Below are 21,060 nucleotides of genomic sequence, written 5' to 3'. Positions count from 1 at the left end.
CTAACATATTAGCAACAGCCATATGCGCTTGTTAGTGGACAAATTCAAATTTGAAATCGCTGAAAGGCACGAAAAAACCCAACCATAACGCTTGTGCTGCAGTTGTCCTGCACCGGTGCAGCTCTACACAGCGTGGGAGTTGAACTGCAGCGCTGCAGGTTTAAATTAATCAGTGCTCATCCGTGGCACCTGTTTCTGTCCGAATCCGACAGGAAACTTTGGAACTACATGCTCTTTTTCGTGGACGTGGAGAGTTATGAAGCTTTGCGCCTTTTTTTAATTTATGATTTCTCTACCATGCAGAAAACTTGTAAGAAGTATTTCGTGAACATGGACGAGTACCTAGCCAGCATCGGTTTGTACAGGAAGATGATGGCCCGAGACGCGTCCTGCCTCTTTCGAGCTGTTTCTGAGCAGGTATTCAAACAGTCGAGCAGACGGTTATTTGTTTTTGAAAACGGCTAGTTTGAAAAGAAATGTTTGGTTTTGCTTTCCAATCACGCCAAATTTCAGCATTTTCATTGTATATGTGGCAGTGTCTGCCAGAAAAAGCAGTTTTTTTCGGGTTCGTGGTAATATACTTAAAAATGGGTTTATATGTCGTTAGCTTTATTACTCTCAGAACTACCATCACAAAATAAGGAAAGACTGCGTCGAGTTCATGAGGGCAAACAGATGCAACTTCGAACCTGTGAGTAAAAGTCAACTTTTGGGCTTTGTCGTCAACGTTTGTCACGCCAGTTCGTTTTATAAGGTCGTGTTGTTATTTCTTGCAGTTCGTTGAAGGCTTTTTTGAGAAGTATTTGGAGCGTTTGGAGGATCCCAAGGTCAGTGTGCTTACGCTCATGCTTGAGGGAGGCGAACACCTCATCTGTCTGGCAGGATTTCTAACTCTTAATGTGTGACGTTGCTCTTCAATTCTGCCCTTAGGAAACTGCAGGCCAAGTGGAAATCAAGGCTTTGTCTCTGCTTTACAGGTAGTCTATGATTTTAGTGTGTGTGTGTGTGTGTGTGTGTGTGTGTGTGTGTGTGTGTGTGTGTTTTATACCTTCTTTTACAGTTCAGGTGAATTAAATCAATGTTTGCCAACCCACTTTTTTGGGGATCCTCATAGAGTCCACCTTTGGAAGACACTTTTGGCTAGTTTTTGGCAGTTTTTTTTTTCAAAGAAAAGAAGCCCCAGTACTGCAACGTTTTAGAAAATACTGCCTAGAAGTATAATGATTTATCTGTTGCCTTTTCTAAAGAACCCTTGAACAATTTTCAGGTTTCAGTTAAACAGGACTACTTATACATTTATAGTATACAGTTGATCATTGTGAATCTTATTGCTACTTAAAGTACAATGCTCAGAAAAGTATGTTGTGGCATAATTTTACAATACAATAAAATATCTTCATATTATCGTCAGCAACAACAGCTGTTTAATCTGTTTTTGTTTTCTCTCTGTGATATTCCTCTGGTAGTCATACAAATTATTTACTACCTAAGCAGAAGTTGTATGTTTACTTCATTTAAAGGTTAAACAGCTACTGTGTGTCTCACCTACACAGTTAAATACACATACAAACACAGTTAAGGCAGTCAGAGAGGGTTAGGTTGTGTTCTGTGATTAGCTGATTGGTCAAAAAGTCTCTTGTAGCATAATCTGGAAGGTGAGATCAATGGGCCTCGTTTACCTACCAGTCTTAAGGAGCAGTTCCTTCTTAAAAACCACATATGCAGTTTTCATCAAGATTCTGACTTCACCATTATTTTCTTATTTGGGATTTTTTTTCTTGGTTAACAGCAGAATCTATGCACACTGAACAGCAAAAGGTGCAAACAGTTCTGCGGTTTAGAAACACGTTATCAATCTGCATAGACTTTTTCTTAGAACCTTTCTCAGGAACAAATTCAAGAAAGAACTTGGAAAGGTATTGGTGAATGAGGCCCAATGAGTAAATATGTCTTTGCTAATGCATCTTCATGTACAAGGAATACAGAATCAAAGCTTTTGTTCCTCTAATGACAGTCACAGTGGCCTCAATGGGCCTCATTCACCAATTATTATTATTAAGAAGAAATTCTTCTTAAAACGCACTTATGCAGTTTTTGTGACTATTCTTTTTGTGACGTTCACCAATGTTTTCTTATTTGGGATTTGTTCTTAGGTAAGAACAGAGGCTATGCGCAATCAAGAGCACAAAGGTGTGAACAGTTTTGCGGTTAAAGAACATGTAATGAGACCGATGTAGACTTTTTCTTATAAGCTTTATCAAGAAGAAATTTAAGAAAAAACTTGGAAGATTTTGAATGAGGCCCAGTGCTTTTTCAATTTTGGTGAGTGACACTGTGATTGCTTGGCTTGTTTCTCACATGTAGCAATTTGCTTTGTCCATGTACTACATGCACACTAAGACACAATTTCATGCAAATCAGTATGGCACTAACCACAGAGCTTCGTTATGGCTAGAAAGTTGAAAACAAATCTGAATTATACAGAACAATCAAATATTAATTGTCTAAAGTGTGTGCACAAAATTGCGTGAGACCAGATTTCCTGTATGCTGGGCTTATATGGCCATATACCTCAAACTATGGAAAAACATGCAGGTAAATTACACTCTTAAAGAGTTCAAGGGTTCTTTAGTAAAGAAAATGGTTTTATATAGCACCCAAAAGGGTTCTTCTGTTATTGTTAATGTCAGGTTTGTAACGATAGAACCTTTTTGGTGCTATATAGAGCCTTTTTTAGTGCATTTTCCATCAATCTGAGGAACTCTTTCATGATGCAAAGAAGCCTTTAATCATGCAAACGAAACTAATAACTCTAATTTTTGGTGCATGATATTGTTAATGTACAGGTATGTTTATTTTGCTTAGTACAGCTTGTCAAAACATTGCAGTAGTGAAGCATGCCAACATCAATATGAGCTTTTGCAGTTATTAGGGTTCAGAGGATGCTAGAATAACAATTAATTTCTGTGTAATTTATAATTAATTTTGTGAATCTTGTAATGTAAATATCCTGTGTGTGGTGCAGGAGGTGCTTTGTCATTTACAGATACCCAGGGAAGCCGCCAACCAAGATTGGAGAAGATGACAGCTTGCCCAAGGTAATGGGAGGTTGACTGAAGTTTCCCATTTATTCAGTTTATTGAACTGGTTAGTGTGACAGCTCAGTAGCCAAGTCCTTGGTGTGCAAGACCTTCTTGGTTGGCGAGAAGTTCAAAAGCGCCTTGGGTTTATGCTTCTACCACCAGATGGTGCTTTTTTTGTAAAAGGTGGCAGTAAGGTGCTTTTTTGACTTGCTAAGTTTTAACACAGACAGGGGAGAGCATACTCAGCTTAATTTGACATTTTCCCAACTTGAGTAGAATCCTCAGTTAGTGGCATGATATGGACAGAATGTCTCATATTGAATCATAGAGAAGGCCCACTTAACCACGCAAAGAACCATTTGTGCACTCCAAAGGTACTTGGAGTGTTAACGGTTCTGTATAACATTATCTTTATTAAGACATACTTGTTTTATTCTTTTAAGTTTTAAAGGCTGCAGTTAAACAGGACTAAATATGCTTTTGACAGCTAGAAATACATTTTAATGCTCTAGGCTTACTGCAGCGATACAGATACCATTCAGAGATGATATCGGGAGATCAGCTAAAATTTTTGGAGGCTGGAAGAAGTATGAATCTGATCTAATTCTGAAATGGCACAGAATTTGGTTGGTTGTAGCACAAAAACATGAAATGAATAAGTTTGTGATAAAACTCAACATCATGACACCTATCAGTAACACCCAGCATTAATTTTAACCATTCTTCAATGAGTCAAGATGCGTCTCCAGTTTTTTAGGAGCCTTTGTTTATTCAGTTTTTCACTACTTCAGTGATGGTAACTTCTGCTTGCATTTCTATGGGATTGCAGTGTTGTATTAGCACCAAGCTTTTGATGTACATTCACTTACCCACACAGAGTTTATTACTTAAGACAGTTTTGCTGATATTTGTAGCTTGCACAATGTGACTAACATTCATTACTGTGTATGTTGCATGTATATTAGTTGGTTGTTAACGTTATATTCTTCAGTAGGACATATTTTAAAACGCTTTTGCGTTTTTTACTTCACGCAGTGTGAATGATGTGCATTCATACATTTTCTGCTATTCAGTGAAACAAAAAAGTGTAGTCATGCACTAATTTTTGTAGTTACTTTAATATGTAATCCCTCCAATGAACCTATGTACTTCATAGTATTAACTAGCTGTGCATTTAGAAGTCAAAATGTAGCAAAAATATTTAGTTTCATAAACATGATAATGTTTAATGGATAAATGTAAGTGTCTTTTTGGAGGTGTGTCTGATTTGATTGGCTCAATAAAAGGTTGAGCACTGACTTCTAAACAAGGCATATTTTGATATGTTCTCTTATAGGTAATAGTTGAAACTTTATTCATCAGGAATGAGGCACTAACAATATTTCAGCAGTTTTTTTTTAATGCCCTATGGGATTTATTTTGCAAGGGGGGCTGAAGGGCAGCGTTCTTCAGTATGGAGAGCTGATTCTGCAAGGTGCTGTGTATACAGTTGAGATTGTATTTAAAAACTCATCCTGCGATGTACAATGCAGACCTAACAAGTACTTTATGTATTTCAGATTTTGCTCTGTTGCTCAAGCAATGGTCATTATGACATTGTCTACTCAAGGGCCTATCCAGTGGATGCAGCAGTGTGCCAGTGTGAGTTTGGCAAATCCCATAAATCTCAAGTTCCACAGTCTCTAACCTGGGCTGTTCTTTCTGACTGTGTTATGGAGTATATTTAAAATATATATTCTGCGTTAGTGTATATAATGGTTATGTTTAGATGTCCCTATTTTTCTAGGCATTTGCAAGTGTAAGTGGAGTGAATGGGGTGAATCATGGTGGTAACGGAGCTTTGATTTTGTTTGTTTACAGCGCTTTTGTATGAATTGTTGTACACACGTGTTCTGGGCATTGAAGAGGAGGATCTGCATATGGCTCTGGATGGGTGTCGAGTGGTGGGGCGTCGGTACAGGAATAGCCTGTCTGTGTGCAGTGAGGAGGCTGGTTATGATACCCCTGAGGATAGGGGTCTGAGGTGTGCACATGTACAAACAGAAATTCAAGGCTATGTATTTCTGCCTGACATCTTGCATTGTTTTATTACTGTACCTCTTTTTCCAGTGAAACATAAAAAATTGTTCTGATTTGGTCCACAGAGGTGTGTGTGTGTGTGTGTGTGTGTGTGTGTGTGTGTGGTTTATTTATTTAATGTAACTAAAGTTTTGCATTGCTTTTGTAGAGAGGAATGGGAGCTTGGTGGTCATAACCGCACTGAGGATAAAGCCAAATTTGGAGCAGAAGACCAAAAAGTAATGAAAGCCAAAAAATAGAATGAAGGCTAAGAGATTTTGCCATTCTTCATACATATGTGTGACAAATAGGCCTCCTTTCCTTTAGGCTCCTGATGGATCAGCAAAGGTTGCTCTTCCCTACAAGGTACTGAAAGCCTTAGAGCCTGAAGTGTACCGCAATGTGGAGTTTGATGTCTGGCAAGACTGCCGCAAAGGTGAGGCAATTGAATGCAGGCCACTTTATTGCGCTCACATTATGGCATTATTTCTTGGAAAGTGATTTTGATTAGATGTCGACTTGAATCAGTTCCAGTTGAACCACAATTTGAATAGAACGTTCCATGTGACCAAATGGGACAACATAATGTTTAAAATTTGATCTTTGGGACAATACTTTATTGAGGCTTTAGTTTTGCATTATGGACAGTCATTGGCATCTTTCTTTTTTAATGAGAAATTAAGAGGATCCCCTGCACTGCTTTATTTCCCTGACCTTTACTCATGCAATTCAACTCAAAGGCATAAGAACTAGCTGAGAATACAATTTGGATGTTTTAGGGTGAGGGGGAAAATGCATACTTAAAGTGGGGAAATTGAATTAAGGTTAACTGATGGTTGCTGTTTTAAGATGTTTGATCCATTGGCTGTCCCTCCAGTAGAACAGAAATTGGCAACTGACTAAGGCCGAACAGTTATTTGTTTTTATAACAACTGCACTCAAATTGCAACTTTCAAATTGTGAAAGCTGCTACTATGTCATGCGACATTATCTTAAGTTTTAAGTGGGGAAATCTAATCTTGTAATGTAGGGCTTGTGAACGAGCAATCTCACTCACTATGTTCAGTATTTAAGCCTCTGTCTGAAATCTGGAATTTGGAGGGGGGGCAGGACACTGGATCTTTCTAAATCACAGTATTGGTGAAACATCACTCTTAGGTGTTTTCCCCCCAATCGTTCAGGCCAACAACATGAAGTCAGAGTACTGTGTATTTGGAAAAGATTGTATTAATTTTCCTATGTAGTCTTATGTTTTAAATTCATTTTTTTCTTCCACCACAATAATCAGTTAATTTGGTAAAAGTGAGTAGTTTGTGATATTATTAACCACAAGTTATGCTGAATCTCCTTAAATGTCAGCCTGTCTCTCTGTATAGGTAATGTGTCCTCTGGTCCCCCATGCTGTAGATCACCTGTGTACTTTAACACTGTCACTGGTGTCCACTAAAGTTATTAAAAAAAGCATTAGGCTTTTCTAAATGCATTTCTTTTTTTGGAATTCCAGAACTCCAGAAGACTGATTACATGGTGTTTGCTGGGAGACAGTATTTCTTAGGAGACAAGTGTCAGGTATGACTGGTGGTACGTTTTTGTAGTTGAGATTTTGTCTAGAATGCGTTTTGAGAAAACTGGACCCTACTATATAGCAGTGTCTTCAGTGTGTTTTGGTATAGTAATCATACATGTTTTTGTTGGTCAGGTGCGTTTGGATCCTAAAGGGAAGTACTACAATGCTTTCATCCAGGAAGTAGGGACTCACCCCAGCGCTGTGACTGTGTTTATTGAAGAGCTGGGAGAAAAGTGAGCTCCATACATGTCATTACAGGTTTAATGATAAACTTAGTTGAGAATTAAATTATGCGGTAGGGCAGGGGTGAACAACTTCAGTTCTAGAGGGCCAGTATCCAGCACAGTTTGGTGGTTCCCCCTCTCGAACACACGCACTAACCCTGGAAATTCACAAATGAGTGTAATTAGCAGGTAAATTACCAAACTGTGCTGGGCCCTGGACACTGACCTGGGGTTGTGCACCCCTACCAGAAGGATTATTGATTGGGATTCTCCACTTAAGTGCAGAGATGTCAGACTTTGGTGCTTAAGGGGACATAGACCTGCAGAGATTATTGGTCCTCTAATACAGTGAGTGAATTGGATGTTTTCCTCCTCTAACAAACCTAATTGAAGTCATCAACTCATTAGCAGAATGCTTGATGGGCTGAAAAGGGTGTGTCAAATCAGACACTTAAAATGTGCAGTGCTGGGGGTCCCCTTATGTTGCAAGGTCAAAAGTGATCTCATAACAAGAATGTCTGGGGATGATTGAGAAATTTTGGCTAAATGTGAGTGGGAACATAGACTTCTTGGGGTAGGAACAAACAGGACTTGACTTCCAAACCAGTCCAGCGCCTCGTGGTCGTGGTGCTCAAAGTAGGGTGCTTGTCATTAGCCCATAGATGTTAGCGTGGATGTGTTGTAAGCAGGGTTGGTGCTAAACTGTGCAGGGTGGTAGAGCTCCAGAATTGGACACCGCCTGGAGTCAAGGAATTTAGGACTTCAAAGGTTTTAGAGGTTGTGTACCCTTTTTGGCAGCAGACTTAGCCGCAATCCAACACCAAAAGTGTAACAAGTTGATCCCAAACATGTATTTCAAGACTATGGGTCCCCAGGAGCATGTGCTCTAACAAACCAAATTGAGCTTGTGAAGGAGTTTGGCATGAGCCGAATAATTGATTCAGGTATGTGATGGGGTAGAATTCTAAACTTCTTTTCTACCAGGAGTGGAGTCTGACACTCTAGACTTTGAGGACTGATTTTAATATTTTGCTGACAAAAAAGTGGTTTTGAGTGTTGTTTTTGGTGTTCTAGGCACTTGGTATCTTTGACTAATCTGAAGCCAGTGAATCCTGTCCCAGCATGGAACATAACACCGAGCAGAAAGGGCAGCTCCTACAGCCATGCTGAACATTATTCTGGAGAACTAGGTGTCTTCTCCTTCTCTCTACCAATAATATTTCATAAAAAAAAAAAAAACAATAAAATGGCGGTATTTGTTTTGCATGGTTGTTATATTAAAGGGTCCATATCACAGTAAACTAAGAGATGGAGGGATAAAGGGAGGTTGGAAAATGTTTTTTACATGATCAGTCATAACTGTTTTTGGTACATGCATAAACACCATAAGTGGACCACACAAGCCAAAAATAAAATACAAGACACATGTAGGATATGGTCCCTGTAATGTGCAGCAAGTCATAATGTCAGATGTCTTTAGTATTTTTTGTGCTGTATAACTGAGATTATTAGCATGGTAGGTCTTCCGTAGGATCAGCATTCTTCTACAGTGTTTGTGCTTCCTTTCAAATGAATGTGTCTTGTGCACCAGACCCAGAGCTGCGTGGACGGCGGAGATTCCTGAAGAAAGCTAGAGGTAAAGAGATGCTGATGGCTATGTCTTATGGACGGCCTCAGCCTGGCTTGCCCCCCCGCCTGCAGCCCTGCCCAGGGAACCTGGCCCCTATTCGTGCTCCTGGAGTGCATGCTCCTGCTCCTCCCCCACCTGGCCTCAGTTACGAGCACTACCGCCCACACCCTGCCCCAAGACCGCCTCGTGGATATGGACCACCTAGGTCAGACACCCAGTGCTGTTCTTACACACACACACACACAGACACACACACACACACACACACACACACACACACAGCACATTATTAGGTACACCTATCTTGTTTCTACACTCATTGTCCTTTGCCTTTGTATCACTCCGCTTACTATATAGGTACTGCAGCACTGCAGTGACACTGACGTGGTGGTGACATACTAGTGTGTTACACAAGTATGACTGGATCAGACAAAGCTGTGCTACTAGAGTTTTAAACACTGTGCACTCATGGTCTACCTTGTTGGTCCACCTCATAGATTTAAAGTCAGAGACAGTAACTCATCTGTTGCTGCACAGTTTGCATTGGTCATCCTCTAGTACTTCGTCAGAGGTCTTAGGACGCTGCCCGCAGGACGCTGCTGGCTGAATATTTTTGGTTGGTGAAGGATTCTCAGTACAGCAGTGACACTAATGTTCTAAAAATTCAGCAGCACTGCTGTGTCTGATCCTCTCATACCAACACAACATGAACATGCCACAACCATGTAAGTGTCACTGCAATGCTGAGAATGATCCACCACCCAAATAATACCTGCTCTGTGAGGGTTCTGACCATTGATGAACAGAGTAAAGGTGAGTAACAAAGTATGCAGAGAAACATATGGACTATAGGTCGTAATTGTAGAACTACAAAGTGCACCTATATGGAAAGTGGAGCTGATAAAATGGCCTAGATACATGGTAGGTGTGCTTCCAAGTGTGTTCCTGTGTTACATCATCTTTCCTATTATACCAGTGTTCAGTAGTCATTTGGAAACGAGTCATTTGAGGACACTAATTGTTGTCCTGAAAGTGAATATTTTATTTTTTATTTTTTTATTTTTTCTCCTTTCCCCCCTTCCCTCTCTCAGTTGTCTTCTATTGCATATGTTTTCAGTGGGAGACAGGGCAGGCCAGTCTAGCACCTGCACTCTCTTACAGTGAAGCCATGCTGTTAATAACACATACAGAATGTGGCTTGGCATTGTCTTGCAGGGTTGCCCCTGAAAAAGACATCATCTGGATGGCAGCATATGTTGCTCCAGAATGCATGTGTACACCTCAGTGGCATCTTCACAGATGTGCAAGTTATCCATGCCATTGGCACTAACACACCATACTGTGACGGGCTCTAGCTTTTGAGGTTTGGGTTGGTGACAGTCTGGATGGTCCTTTTCCCTCTTCAGTCCAGAGAACATAACGTCCATTATTTCCAAAAACAATTTGAAAGGTGGCTTTAGGTCAGAGAGGATGGTGGTGCATATGTTTTTAGTGCAATGTCTACGGCATTCAGTATTAGTTTTCATTCTTGTCCTTTGTGTTTAGACCTCTTTTGATACTTAATCTTTTGATAAATTTATGGACTGTAGATGGTGAAATCCCTAATGTTCTTGCAGTCATTCCAAAATGGTTTAAGCTATAGACATGACGCACATCACAGCAATCAGCAGACCCTGCCCTCTCTAGCCAGAGTGAGCTCTAGGTGTGACGAGGCATCAGGGAGTAATCCGGCTCGAAAAACGACCCAAAATGCAGTCTAACCTGATCTCCGTTCTCTGATTTCAGGCTTAATATCACAAACTATAACTTATTACAAAGGGCTAATACAGCGACATGATACACACATGACTTTGCTCAGCTGGGCTCACTTTCTCTAGCCGGTGTGATTTCATCTGGGTGCATATAAGTATCAGCCATTAAACTAGCTTGGGGGGGAAAGACCCAAAATCCACTCCAATGTATGCTTTGAATCATCCTTTTAAATCCTCTATTGCGCTTCTTCCTGTGTTTCAAACAAATCTTCTGATTGACTCTGATTCTGACTTCAGTGTTGATAATTGGGAATCTACAGCTGAAAACAAGGAACAAAAACAAACAGACTGGAGCATGTGTAGCGCATACTCTCTGCGTGTGCTTGGGGAGGAGTTATGTAACAAAGGGCTGCGCTCCAATGAGCAAGACTGGGGCTGTTGCAATTCAACATCATTTCATTCAAAATGAAAAATTAGGAACTAATAAATTTTAACAGATAAGCACAACGTTAAACTTTGACAATAGCAAGTGATGAGTCTTGCACTGTAAGTTGATCAGCCAATGTGTACGTTTGCAAATCATAAACCATCCCCCTACTAGTAGCTGTGATAAATTAGTTAAGGTTGGCTAACCTTGGCTAAAGGTCAGTACTTAGCTGTTCGGGAGAAAATTGGCGAACTTGGCATCAGTCTTAAAGTCTTTGTGGGTTCTAAGCCAGTATTAACTTGCATTTTACTATATCTCTGGTCATGAAGCTTTTTAGAAGGATGCAGAGGCTTTATAGGTCAGGATCCAGTTGGCTTACATGCTTCCATGGCTGAATCAAACTGTGTTTGCCTGCTGGTATGTTTCATATCTTGCAATCTGGGAAATGGGCAGTGGTTGGGATCACAGACCAAAACACTATCTGCTCTGGAACAGAAAATTCAAAGGAGAACATAATGGCTGTAGCACTGTTGTTGGAGAAGCAAGTCAACTTAACTTGTTTCCTTAATCTTTGACACATCGGGCTCTAAATCACATATGATTTAGTACAGTAAATATTACATATTGTTCCTTTTAAGTAAAACCCTGTTTCCAAAGATGTTGGGACGCTGTGCAAAATGTAAATTAAAAATGGAACACAGTGATGTGGAAAATCATTTACACCGTGTATATTTAGTTGAAAAATCATCAAACATTGAAACTGAAAAAATTGTTTTTTTGAAAAATATATGCCCATTTGATGCCAGTGACACGTTTCAATCAAGTTGGGATAGGTGCATCACCTCTTCTTTTAACACTAAGTGTTTGGGAACTGAGGACACCAGTTGCTGACTACAGACAGGACAGTTTAGCACCCAGACTCTATTTATTTATTTATTTATTTACTTGCTTGCTTATTTCCCCACTCACACACACACACACACACACACACACACACACACATATATATATATATATATATATATATATATATATATATATATATATATATATATATATATATATATATATATATATACATACATACATACATATACATACATGTATATGTATATATATATACTCTGATGAAGTTAAGGGAATAATGCAGTTGGTGCAGGGTATTTGGCATCCATGGTATTGAAATGGTGTTCTTGAAAAATTTTGGTGGTTAGAAATGTATAGAAACGCATTGTCCTCATGAAAGCTTTGGTGCCATATTATGTGTATGCCAGGTTAAGTTGGCCACTAACAATGCCATACACTGTCACAAATACCTTTCTATTCAGCTTTGTAGCCTTGGTGACAACTTGGTGTGTCTTGCTCTTTTTGTATACTGGTGCCTTTTTGTTTTTGTTTCCTGCTGTCTCCATGCCTTCACTGTTCTGGTCAGAAGCTCAGCACGTTTCCTGAATAGACAACATATCATTGGACCAGAGGTGGCTTACTATCCGAGCGCTGGCAAACGCTGCTACCAGAGCTTTGACAATTATTCCTTTAAATCACGGTAAGAGAATCTCTCTAGGCATCTAACAGAAGAGGTTTGTTAGGCCATCTTACCTGGAATTGATCCTGTCATTCTTCTGATTTATCATAAGAATACAGTTAAAATGACAGGGGGGCAAGATACTGATCACTGAATTACTACTGTTGATGACTGGATCATTATGACCTTGCATGAAAAACTATTAATACTTGAGCAAAAATGTGCCATGTAGCCAACTGTAAGTGTATTTGTTCTTGTACAGCAGAAGTAGGCGTCAGATGCACTCGGTGAATAAGGAATGTCAGTTCAGCTTTGTGCCTGAGCCTGAAGACGAAGCCCAGGACATGGAAGGAACCATGACCTTCTACGAAGTGGAGGAAGCAGATGAAAATGCATTCTCTCCCATACAGGTTTGTTTCTGTCTTATCTAAGTAACTATTACTTGACACGTTATTTTTTTTTTCCTCTTAAATCTCTTGGAAGGAATATTCCAGTCAACTAATTCCTATTATAACATGTTTCTGTCCTTTTACAAGGCACAGAAACATGTAGAAATTTCTGTGGTGATTCACTATATGCTGCAGATAGGCATTAGATCAAAATTCTGAGGTATTGTTTTAAACGTCAGTCTGTCTCAGCAGGGACAAACGGTTACCAGTACTATGGTACCTGGTGCTGCTACTTACTGGGTGTCACAAGGCCCAAGCCCTATTCCATCTGGCAAACAGCCCATAGCATCATCTGAAGAGGACCCTGATGAAAGGAGCACCGCTGGAGACCATGGTAGCTTCCTTGCCTACAACATGTAAATGTGCATATTTACACTGCAATATGTAAAATTTCAATATGTCATTTTCCACAGGTGAATACTCAGAGGAGTATATTTTTTCTGCCTCTGGTTAGTGTATCTTTTTAAGCTCTCTCTTTGTGACATATCTCACTGTTCTATGCTAGCTTTGTTTTTTATTTCCTTTAATGATATTGAATCTATTTTACTGATTTGGGTTTTCAGATGCAGGATTTCAGAGTCCATCTGTTTATGCTGCTGCAGAGTCTACCACCAACCTGGTACTGCATAATGCTTATTTACAGATCCCTCAAAATTCAGCTAAGCTGTGCACTTTTTGACCACATTGTGCCAACAAGTCAGTTACATTGACAGTGAACATGTTATTGCACACTGTTTAAGAAAACCTATCATTAACATGCTTACCAAGTTTTCTTGCATTTAGACCATTCAAGAGGGAGGCTCTCGTGCTGGGTCACCACAAGAGGGCATTGCTACCTACAGTTACTCACAACAGGCATGCTCTCTATTTACTGCACTTTACATGCTACTGATGGGGAAATACATAACAGCTGTTTATTGTGGTGCATTTCTTTGTGCTTGCTTAGCATGTTGTCTTTGATGTATACTGTCTTTCAGGTGGTGGTAAAGTCAGCAGTCCTTTCTTCCTCTCAGCCAGTCAATTCTGCCCCTGCTGCCATCTTTACTTCCAACTCTTCTCCTTCTTCCTCAGCTGGGAGTTCCCATAGCCCCCCAAATCCCTTACAACCTTCCAGCATCACACCCGGGCAGCCCCCACCTCTGCACACAGTGGGGAGGCCAGGTTTGTCACTCACTTAAAGGGAAATTCTTCTGATTTTTCTAAATCATTGTGTAGGTAAATTGCCAAGATGTAAACAGAGTAATTCAGAATGTTAACTGTGGAGATGTACATACACAGCACTGTGAGGCAAAATGGTACCCAAAGAAAACTTTTTTTCTTATATACTTCTATTTTACCGATTGCCAACATTTTATGCTTTAAAAATTGCATATAAGTTGTTTTGGATAGTAAATAAAATTTTGCAGTGTAGACATTGTGACTCCTGGTTCCTATCACCACCACTGTAAACAGTCAGTAAATACAGTGCATAATTTCATATATTTCTGAATGACTTTGTTTACAACTCAATTATTCAGTCATGCATAAATTAAAAAAGGAAATTCCCCTTTAACACTGAATTACAAATGTCATAAATTTATAATAAGAAATTATCAAATTATGATAAATGTAATTACACTACATGGCCTTAAGTATGTTGACACCATTTTAATTAGTAGGTCCATCCACGCCTATTGCTGACAGGCACATCAGTTGAAGCAGTCATGCAATCTCCATAGACAAACACTGGCAATATAATGGGTTGTAGTAGTAAAGAGCTCTGACTTTTTCAGCGTGGCACTGGGATACACACATCAGTTAAACAAATGTCTGTTCTTCTGGAGCTGCTCCAGGCAACGCTAAGTGCTGTTATTGTAAAGAGGAAACATCTAGGATCAGCAGCTCAACTGTGATGTGATAGGCCACACAAACTCACTGAATGAACTACTGGGTGCTGAAGCACATAACCCTTAAACCCATCTGTCCTTTTTTTTCCCCAAAACTCACTGCAGAGTTGCAGACTGCCTCAGGAAGCAACTTCCCACAAGACCTGTATCTGGTGTTTCATTGAATGGATTTCCATGGCCATGCAAGCCTAAGCTCACTGTGTGCAATTCTAAGTGTCAACTTGGAATGATCTATAACTCTACACTCCATTTGACTCTTGAGTGTAACTTTCTCTGGAGTGATGAATCTGACTTTGGTGTATACCACAAAAACCTGCCCAGTGCCACCTGTAAACTTTCGTTGAAAAGTAATTATTATTATTAGGGGCTGTTTTCATGGTTTGGACTAGGCCCATGAGTTCCAGTGAAGGAGAATTCTGTATGTTACAGCATACAGTGATATTCTGAAGAAATGTGTGCTTCTACCTAAGAGGGAACAGTTTTGGAGGGAAATGCTTTCCTGTTTAAGTATGATTAGGCCGGCCCTGTACACAAAACAAGATGTATACAGAAACGGTTTGTCAGCTTTGGTGTGGAAAAATTGACTGGCCTGAGCAGAGCAATGACCTCAGCCTCATCCAGCACTTTGAGATGGAGTGCTGACATTGAACCAGGCCTTGTTGCCTAACATCAGTTTCTGACCTCACTGATACTCTGGTGGCTGAATAGAAGTGAATCCCTCAAAATTTAGCACAAAGCCAAATCTCAGAGTAAAGTTAGGGGGACAGCTCCATATCAATGCCCATGTTTGGATGTGTATTTGGGTGGCTAGGTATTTTTGGCCATGTATTGTAGTTTCTTGTGGTCAGTTTATGTTCTAGCTGCAGGACTGCAAATCAAAAGTTAACTGAAAAAAGTATAGGTGAGGGGGGGGACAGTTTTCCTCTCTTGAAAAGTTTGGGCAAGTTTGTGTAGTTAGGCTATTATACTTTTAATTCTTATTTTTAAAATAAGGGTGGAATAGAATTGCTTCATTGTGCTGTTTCTGTAGACAGAACATAAATAAAAATACCTTTGCCAAGCATGAGTGCTTAATCGGCGTTTATTGTTCATTTCAAGGTTCTTGGGTCAGTGTTGCATGGTTAATTCTGCAGGCTTCAGTTTTGATCCAGTGTTCATTTAAGTTTTGATTATGGTCCAAGGTGAATAGGAGAAACCCTTGATTTCAGTGTCAAGGTTGCTAGTGTTTTTAAAAATAATAGATTAATTCAGACAAGACACATTTTTTGTGTAAGCTTGTCCTGTTCTATACTTTGTCTGGCTCTCTAGCTGTATCCATGCAGTTTCCACCAGTGTCTCCATGGTTTGTTAACGAGATGGGGGAACCAGTCACTGTGGCTCCACCTCCGCCTTACTCCTATGACCCCAGTGGCAATGACCTGCCTAGAGGTCAGAGCAAGCCAGCGACATGTCATTCATACTGTGTTGTAACTTCTTCTTTTTTTTGTTTATTTTTTGATCAAATACAATATCTTGTTTCCACAGATTGCAAGGTTCTCCAGTATTTTTTCAACTTAGGGGTGCAGGTAGGTAGTTATGTAAAGGAAGAATGAGTAATGATTTATATATATATATAAATATGGATTCAATAGGGTTTTGTATTGACCATCAGTAGTTTTTGTCTTTTAAACATTCTATAAGTCTCTCATTTCTGATCAGACTGAGATCTATCAAGTCCTTTTAGACATTTGTTCATCTTTAATGCTATATTAGGAACCCAGAATTTGACACTAATATGGTAAAGAAATAGAACTTCACATTTCTGGTTAGCTTGCAAACAGGCTTTTCAACCAGAATGTGTGGTCCGAACTTGCTGTAATATTATATAAACATGTCTTATTGACAGGCAGTCTTTCTTTGTTAAAATTAAGTGTCTTTGCCTGCAGACTTACCAGCAGAGTTACTGGCATTCCATGGTGCACATGCAGCAGATGTACCAGCTGCCCGGGGCTGGTGGGGAGCCTCAGTTTCAGCCTTACCTGACTCCTGCTGCAGCAGCTAGTCCAGACCACACTGTCCCCCAGCCTTACCCTGAGCCTGCCCGTTCATGTCCCCACCCTCAGGGTGAGCCGGCCAGCAACGGTCAGCGCATCTCCGTCGCCTCTGCATACCTTCATTCTCTCACCTTGCACCTCAGCCTTGTCACGTAGTCTGCTGTCCTTTTGTCCTCTCCCCACTGCTTCACAACTCTTCTTGCCCTTGCCCTCACCTCCCTTCTCTCTTGCCTCCTCCTTTCCAGGCACTCCTCTGGCTATGGAGCCCTCCACTGCAGCAGTCCCTGGCACTGTGTTCTTCCCACTGGTGCAGGAGCAGTGCAGCCAACCCCCACTCCACTCTACCTACGAGCCCTACGTGCCTGTGCTCTCCACCACCTACCACTACCTCACACCCTGGACCCCCGGGCCTCTCCCACATCCACGTTTCCACCATACCTCATACTGTCCCTCATCCCACCCTCATGTTAATTACATTACCACCCCAACCCACCCCACACACTTTGTGCCACCCAGTATGTAACTAATCACTAAGAGGGGCCTGATCCTCTGTTGTAGCACTGCCTCACCAACACTGTTCCTTTTATTTATTTTTTTAAATTACTTATTTATGGTGTGTTCACTCTTTTGTTTTTGCATTTCTCACTTGATGGTTTGTGTTTTGTAATACTGTTGGATATTGTTTTGATGTTTTCCTAATAAAGAGTTTCCCAATATGCTTGCTTCTGTTTTTGCCAGTCTTTTTACTTTTTGAGTAATGCGGTTTCTTGTAATAATACTAATACTGGTGAGTTAGGGCAAATATTGTTTCTCTAAGTATACAGTTGTGCTGATGTTCACTCCTGAGCACATTTAGTTGTTTGTATAAGGTATTTCAAATGCTATTCAGTAGATGGAAAATGGGGTCCAAAAAACAACAGCGCTGCAAAGAGTTGGAGTGAATGAGGCCTACAATGCAAGTCAGCACCTTGGATAGCAGCCTGAGGAAACTTCTTAAATGTCCTGGACAGTTTTTTTGTAAAGCAGCTAATAGAACTGGACAAATAAGCACATTTGCCTGCTGAAATGTGAATGGAGTTAAGCTTTTACCAGGACAGTAATTCTGTGATGCCATTAGTAATCTGAATATATAAATTGACACCTCCTGGAGTTTTCCTGTCTCTATTTTCAGTAATGTGGTAATAAAACAGGCTTAGGAAGTTAGATCATTTCCAATTTGAAATCATTAGCCATTGATTTGTAATACTTAGTTCTTTTACATGAAAATGTGTTGAAGTTTCCAGCATTCCTGGGCTTTGTCATGTTGATTCATCACATTTATGATTACAATAAATAACAACACTGTTTATCTGTGTTAACATGATATATTTGGATGTTCTGAAGCGAAATGTGGACAGCTTTGACAACTGTAAAATTTAAATTTTGACAACTTCAAGTTTTGACCAACAACCTCAAGGATATTTCTAATAATGCTATCCATGCAAATCAAACTGGATATAAAAAATAACCTTGTTACCTTGTTAATGTCCTTGTTTATTTCATTTACACTGTCAGCTGTGACTGTCAGTTAATAGGCCTCTTTTCATTCTTGTAATCATAGCTGAGCAATATAGAAATTCATACCAAAGCAACTTTTCTGTAAATCAAAGTAAAAAAAAATCCTCACTTTGAGACATAAGCAAAGTGTAACAAAAACCTCTCATCCCAGAAAAAATATAGAAAAATAATTTTATACAAAAACAAAGTTATTATTCGTAAAGTCTCCAAAAAGGAAGTTGAGAATTATCAGTTCAACTTATTCGCATAAGTAAGATTAATATATTACTGAACCATAACACAGAAAATGTTACTAAATCCTTTCATAATGCAATATCCAAACAAAAGTAAGAAATGAGAATAATGAATGACATCCTGTCAATACACTTTACAATCCTAATTAATACACAAGTCAGGTTTCTGGACATAAATTAAGCCTAGTTGGAACTTTAGTCCATGGACAGGGTTTTAGTCCATGACTAATTTGTGTTTGTGCCGGGACATCTGCCACAGTTGCTTCTTAAACTGGATCTACAAAACCAGCTCAGGTTTCAAAGTAAGACAAACACTATAATAGCCATTCACTAGGTAAAACCTATCCCTCAGCTGAAACATCCATATTTCCTCTGTAAACACCTTAATGACATCATGAAGTGCATGCACATGGAATTATTGTTTAAATGCATATTTCTTAATGTGGCACTTTGTATGAAATTTCAGTGCAGTTTTCAGAGCTTTTCTCATCAGAAATTTGTCCTCCATCACAAGGGCCTCACTTACAAAGATCTACCCTTATTTTTGTTTGGCTTTTTCTCATCATTTCCATTGTAAAAAGGTTCTGAAACTTAAGCACAAACTGTTCTCAGATTTTAGATTCTGTCCGAGATGTAGATTCTAATCCTAACCCTAACCTTACACCTGTAAAGGATCAAAGGTAAAATGTCAATGTTCTGCATAGGGGTACTTTGGCACTGGTGGCAACGCTTCTTACCACCTCTTATATGCTGCCAGATCAGCAAACCATATCCAAAAGTTTCCCTGTAACTTTTGGGTGCACTTAACTAGTGTCTCTGCCTGAAATCCTTAATGCTAAGTTTGCTTTCAAACCCATAAAAGCACTTTTTTTGACACAACTTAGAAGCTAGGGAAGCATTATCAAATCAGTAGCATGTGGGTGATGTGTTGATCTATGTGGATATTAGTCTATAAGTCTATGCTGCAAAGAACATTTATGAAATTTGGTATGCATTTATATAATAAAAAATAGCATTGCATTAGAACTGTGTCATCAATGCAAATGCGCTCCCATATTGCAGAAAACGTAAATGTTAACATTCCCAATATTGTACACAGTAGGTAAAGACTACTTATTTGCTAATCATAGTTTTCAGTAATAAAAGGATATTGAGTACTGTATGTACGAGTGTTGTCCATTGCCAGTTTTGTTAATACACAGTCATTTTAGGCTGGAAACAGTCATAGCAGGATTGCCTCAATTGTCATGGCCTACTCTCAAGCAGCCAATGAGTCTGTGCCTAGAGCTGAGTTGTGACAGACTCTTCCTGCTCCCAATAGGAAGAACCCAGGCTGTCACAGGGTCCAACCCAACCCTGACAAAGGTCCTCATTGGAGGACAGCAGGCGGGAGCTGGAGGCAGTTAGGCTGGAAGCACAGTGCAGGGGAGGCAGCGAGGAGTGGCCGGGGGGCCTGAGTAAGAGACTGTCCCTGCCATTTGCCTGCTGAGATGTGGACTGCATTGGGTTTGAATCTCTCTCTCTGGACCCCACTTCCAGTGTGTGCAGGTGCAGCTCGCTCCTTGTCACCCGGTCCTCCGGCAGAGCCTGCGGGTCCTTCCAGGAGGTTTGCGGCTGTAAAACTCTGTCCGAGATGCTGTAGGCAGACTGCTGCTGTTGCTGAAGAGGCTGATCGCCAAGGCTCTGCGTGCGTGCCTCTGGCATATGTCCATTCATACGATGGAACAGCAAGCCCAAGCGGCGCAAGGAGTCCTTCTTGGAGCGTGAAAAACGCTGTAGGCGGCTGCTCGTCCTCACAAATGAGGAGGGCGACCACTTGCTCTTCCTCAAGCCATTGCTCTTTGGTCTATCGTCAGGAGGTTCCTCCATGCCTGCCATGGACCGGAAAAGGGCTGACACACTGTACTGACTCTCGCGGTTCTTTCTGTCCACCTGGGCGAAGGAAACAGAGCTCCTGACCCTTGACAACTCTGCTCCCTCTTCACAACTCACGTCCCTGTCCCGCCTCTCCTCCTGCTCAACTTCAGCTGCATCATCCTGCTGCGTGGCCTCGCTGCTGGAGGAGTAGGTGCGACGTGGAGGCTTGCGGTTGCCCAGCAGGTCCAGAACCTCATAGCGGAAACTGGAGATATCCTGCTTGAGCTCCTTAATGGACCACAAAGAGACGGGAATTCAATTAACGCAGAGCAAACCACACGAACCCACAGCATTCAATTACAGGAAATATTTGCCACTGAAATCTAATGGAAAGGTTTGAAGGTTAACATGGCTGTGAGAACACTTGCAGACAAAGGCTCTTTTGCTTTTGACGCGAGCGAGCATAGGGTGTCCCTTAAGCTGGTGCCTGAGGCTTGCTTAAGGGTTTGCAGCTACATTCCATCTTTGAGGCAAAAGTCCATCTAAAAAGAGACTTGACATGGGAAATAGAGATATGTTTATAACCAACTGGCTTTCAAATTGGACATAATGCCCCCCATAATGAAATGAAGGGAGCCCATATTATGCTAATTATATCTCTTATCTGATAAAAATGGTAGAAAGTAAAGCTCTTAATACAAGAACATTTACAACAAGAATCTTTTAAAGATTTAAAAATGCCTTAAGTGGCATCTTTACATTTACAGTGTCTCCATTGGG

The 21,060-nt window shown here is 40.4% G+C and overlaps 2 protein-coding genes across 2 annotated transcripts in view; one reads left to right on the top strand and one right to left on the bottom strand.

Moving 5' to 3' along the window:
• The first annotated feature begins 259 nt into the window (after positions 1 to 259).
• On the top strand, positions 260 to 17,174 carry alg13 (ALG13 UDP-N-acetylglucosaminyltransferase subunit). The gene is made up of 24 exons (XM_036588555.1): positions 260 to 417; positions 608 to 691; positions 777 to 827; positions 931 to 977; positions 3,026 to 3,098; positions 4,643 to 4,724; positions 4,944 to 5,106; positions 5,311 to 5,380; positions 5,469 to 5,577; positions 6,646 to 6,710; positions 6,841 to 6,941; positions 8,007 to 8,122; positions 8,524 to 8,767; positions 12,176 to 12,286; positions 12,528 to 12,675; positions 12,907 to 13,048; positions 13,128 to 13,163; positions 13,278 to 13,333; positions 13,498 to 13,569; positions 13,692 to 13,875; positions 15,933 to 16,028; positions 16,125 to 16,165; positions 16,526 to 16,721; positions 16,879 to 17,174. The coding sequence occupies exons 1-24, from the start codon at positions 298 to 300 to the stop codon at positions 17,154 to 17,156; spliced, it is 2,685 nt and encodes an 894-aa protein (XP_036444448.1). The 5' UTR covers positions 260 to 297; the 3' UTR covers positions 17,157 to 17,174.
• Positions 17,175 to 19,574: 2,400 nt separating this feature from the next.
• The window catches only part of LOC118820011 (short transient receptor potential channel 5-like), a 46,694-nt gene continuing 45,208 nt past the window's right edge, over positions 19,575 to 21,060 (bottom strand). The window contains exon 11 of the mRNA XM_036588104.1: positions 19,575 to 20,568. Within this exon, the coding sequence (XP_036443997.1) occupies positions 19,705 to 20,568 (864 nt within the window). The 3' untranslated portion in view covers positions 19,575 to 19,704. The remainder of the gene's footprint in view (positions 20,569 to 21,060) is intronic.

The sequence above is a fragment of the Colossoma macropomum genome, unplaced genomic scaffold, assembly GCF_904425465.1.
Source record: "Colossoma macropomum unplaced genomic scaffold, Colossoma_macropomum, whole genome shotgun sequence".
Taxonomy (NCBI): Eukaryota; Metazoa; Chordata; class Actinopteri; order Characiformes; family Serrasalmidae; genus Colossoma; species Colossoma macropomum.
Note: the sequence above shows the minus strand (reverse complement) of the source record. Positions and strands in the feature narration are given on the sequence as shown.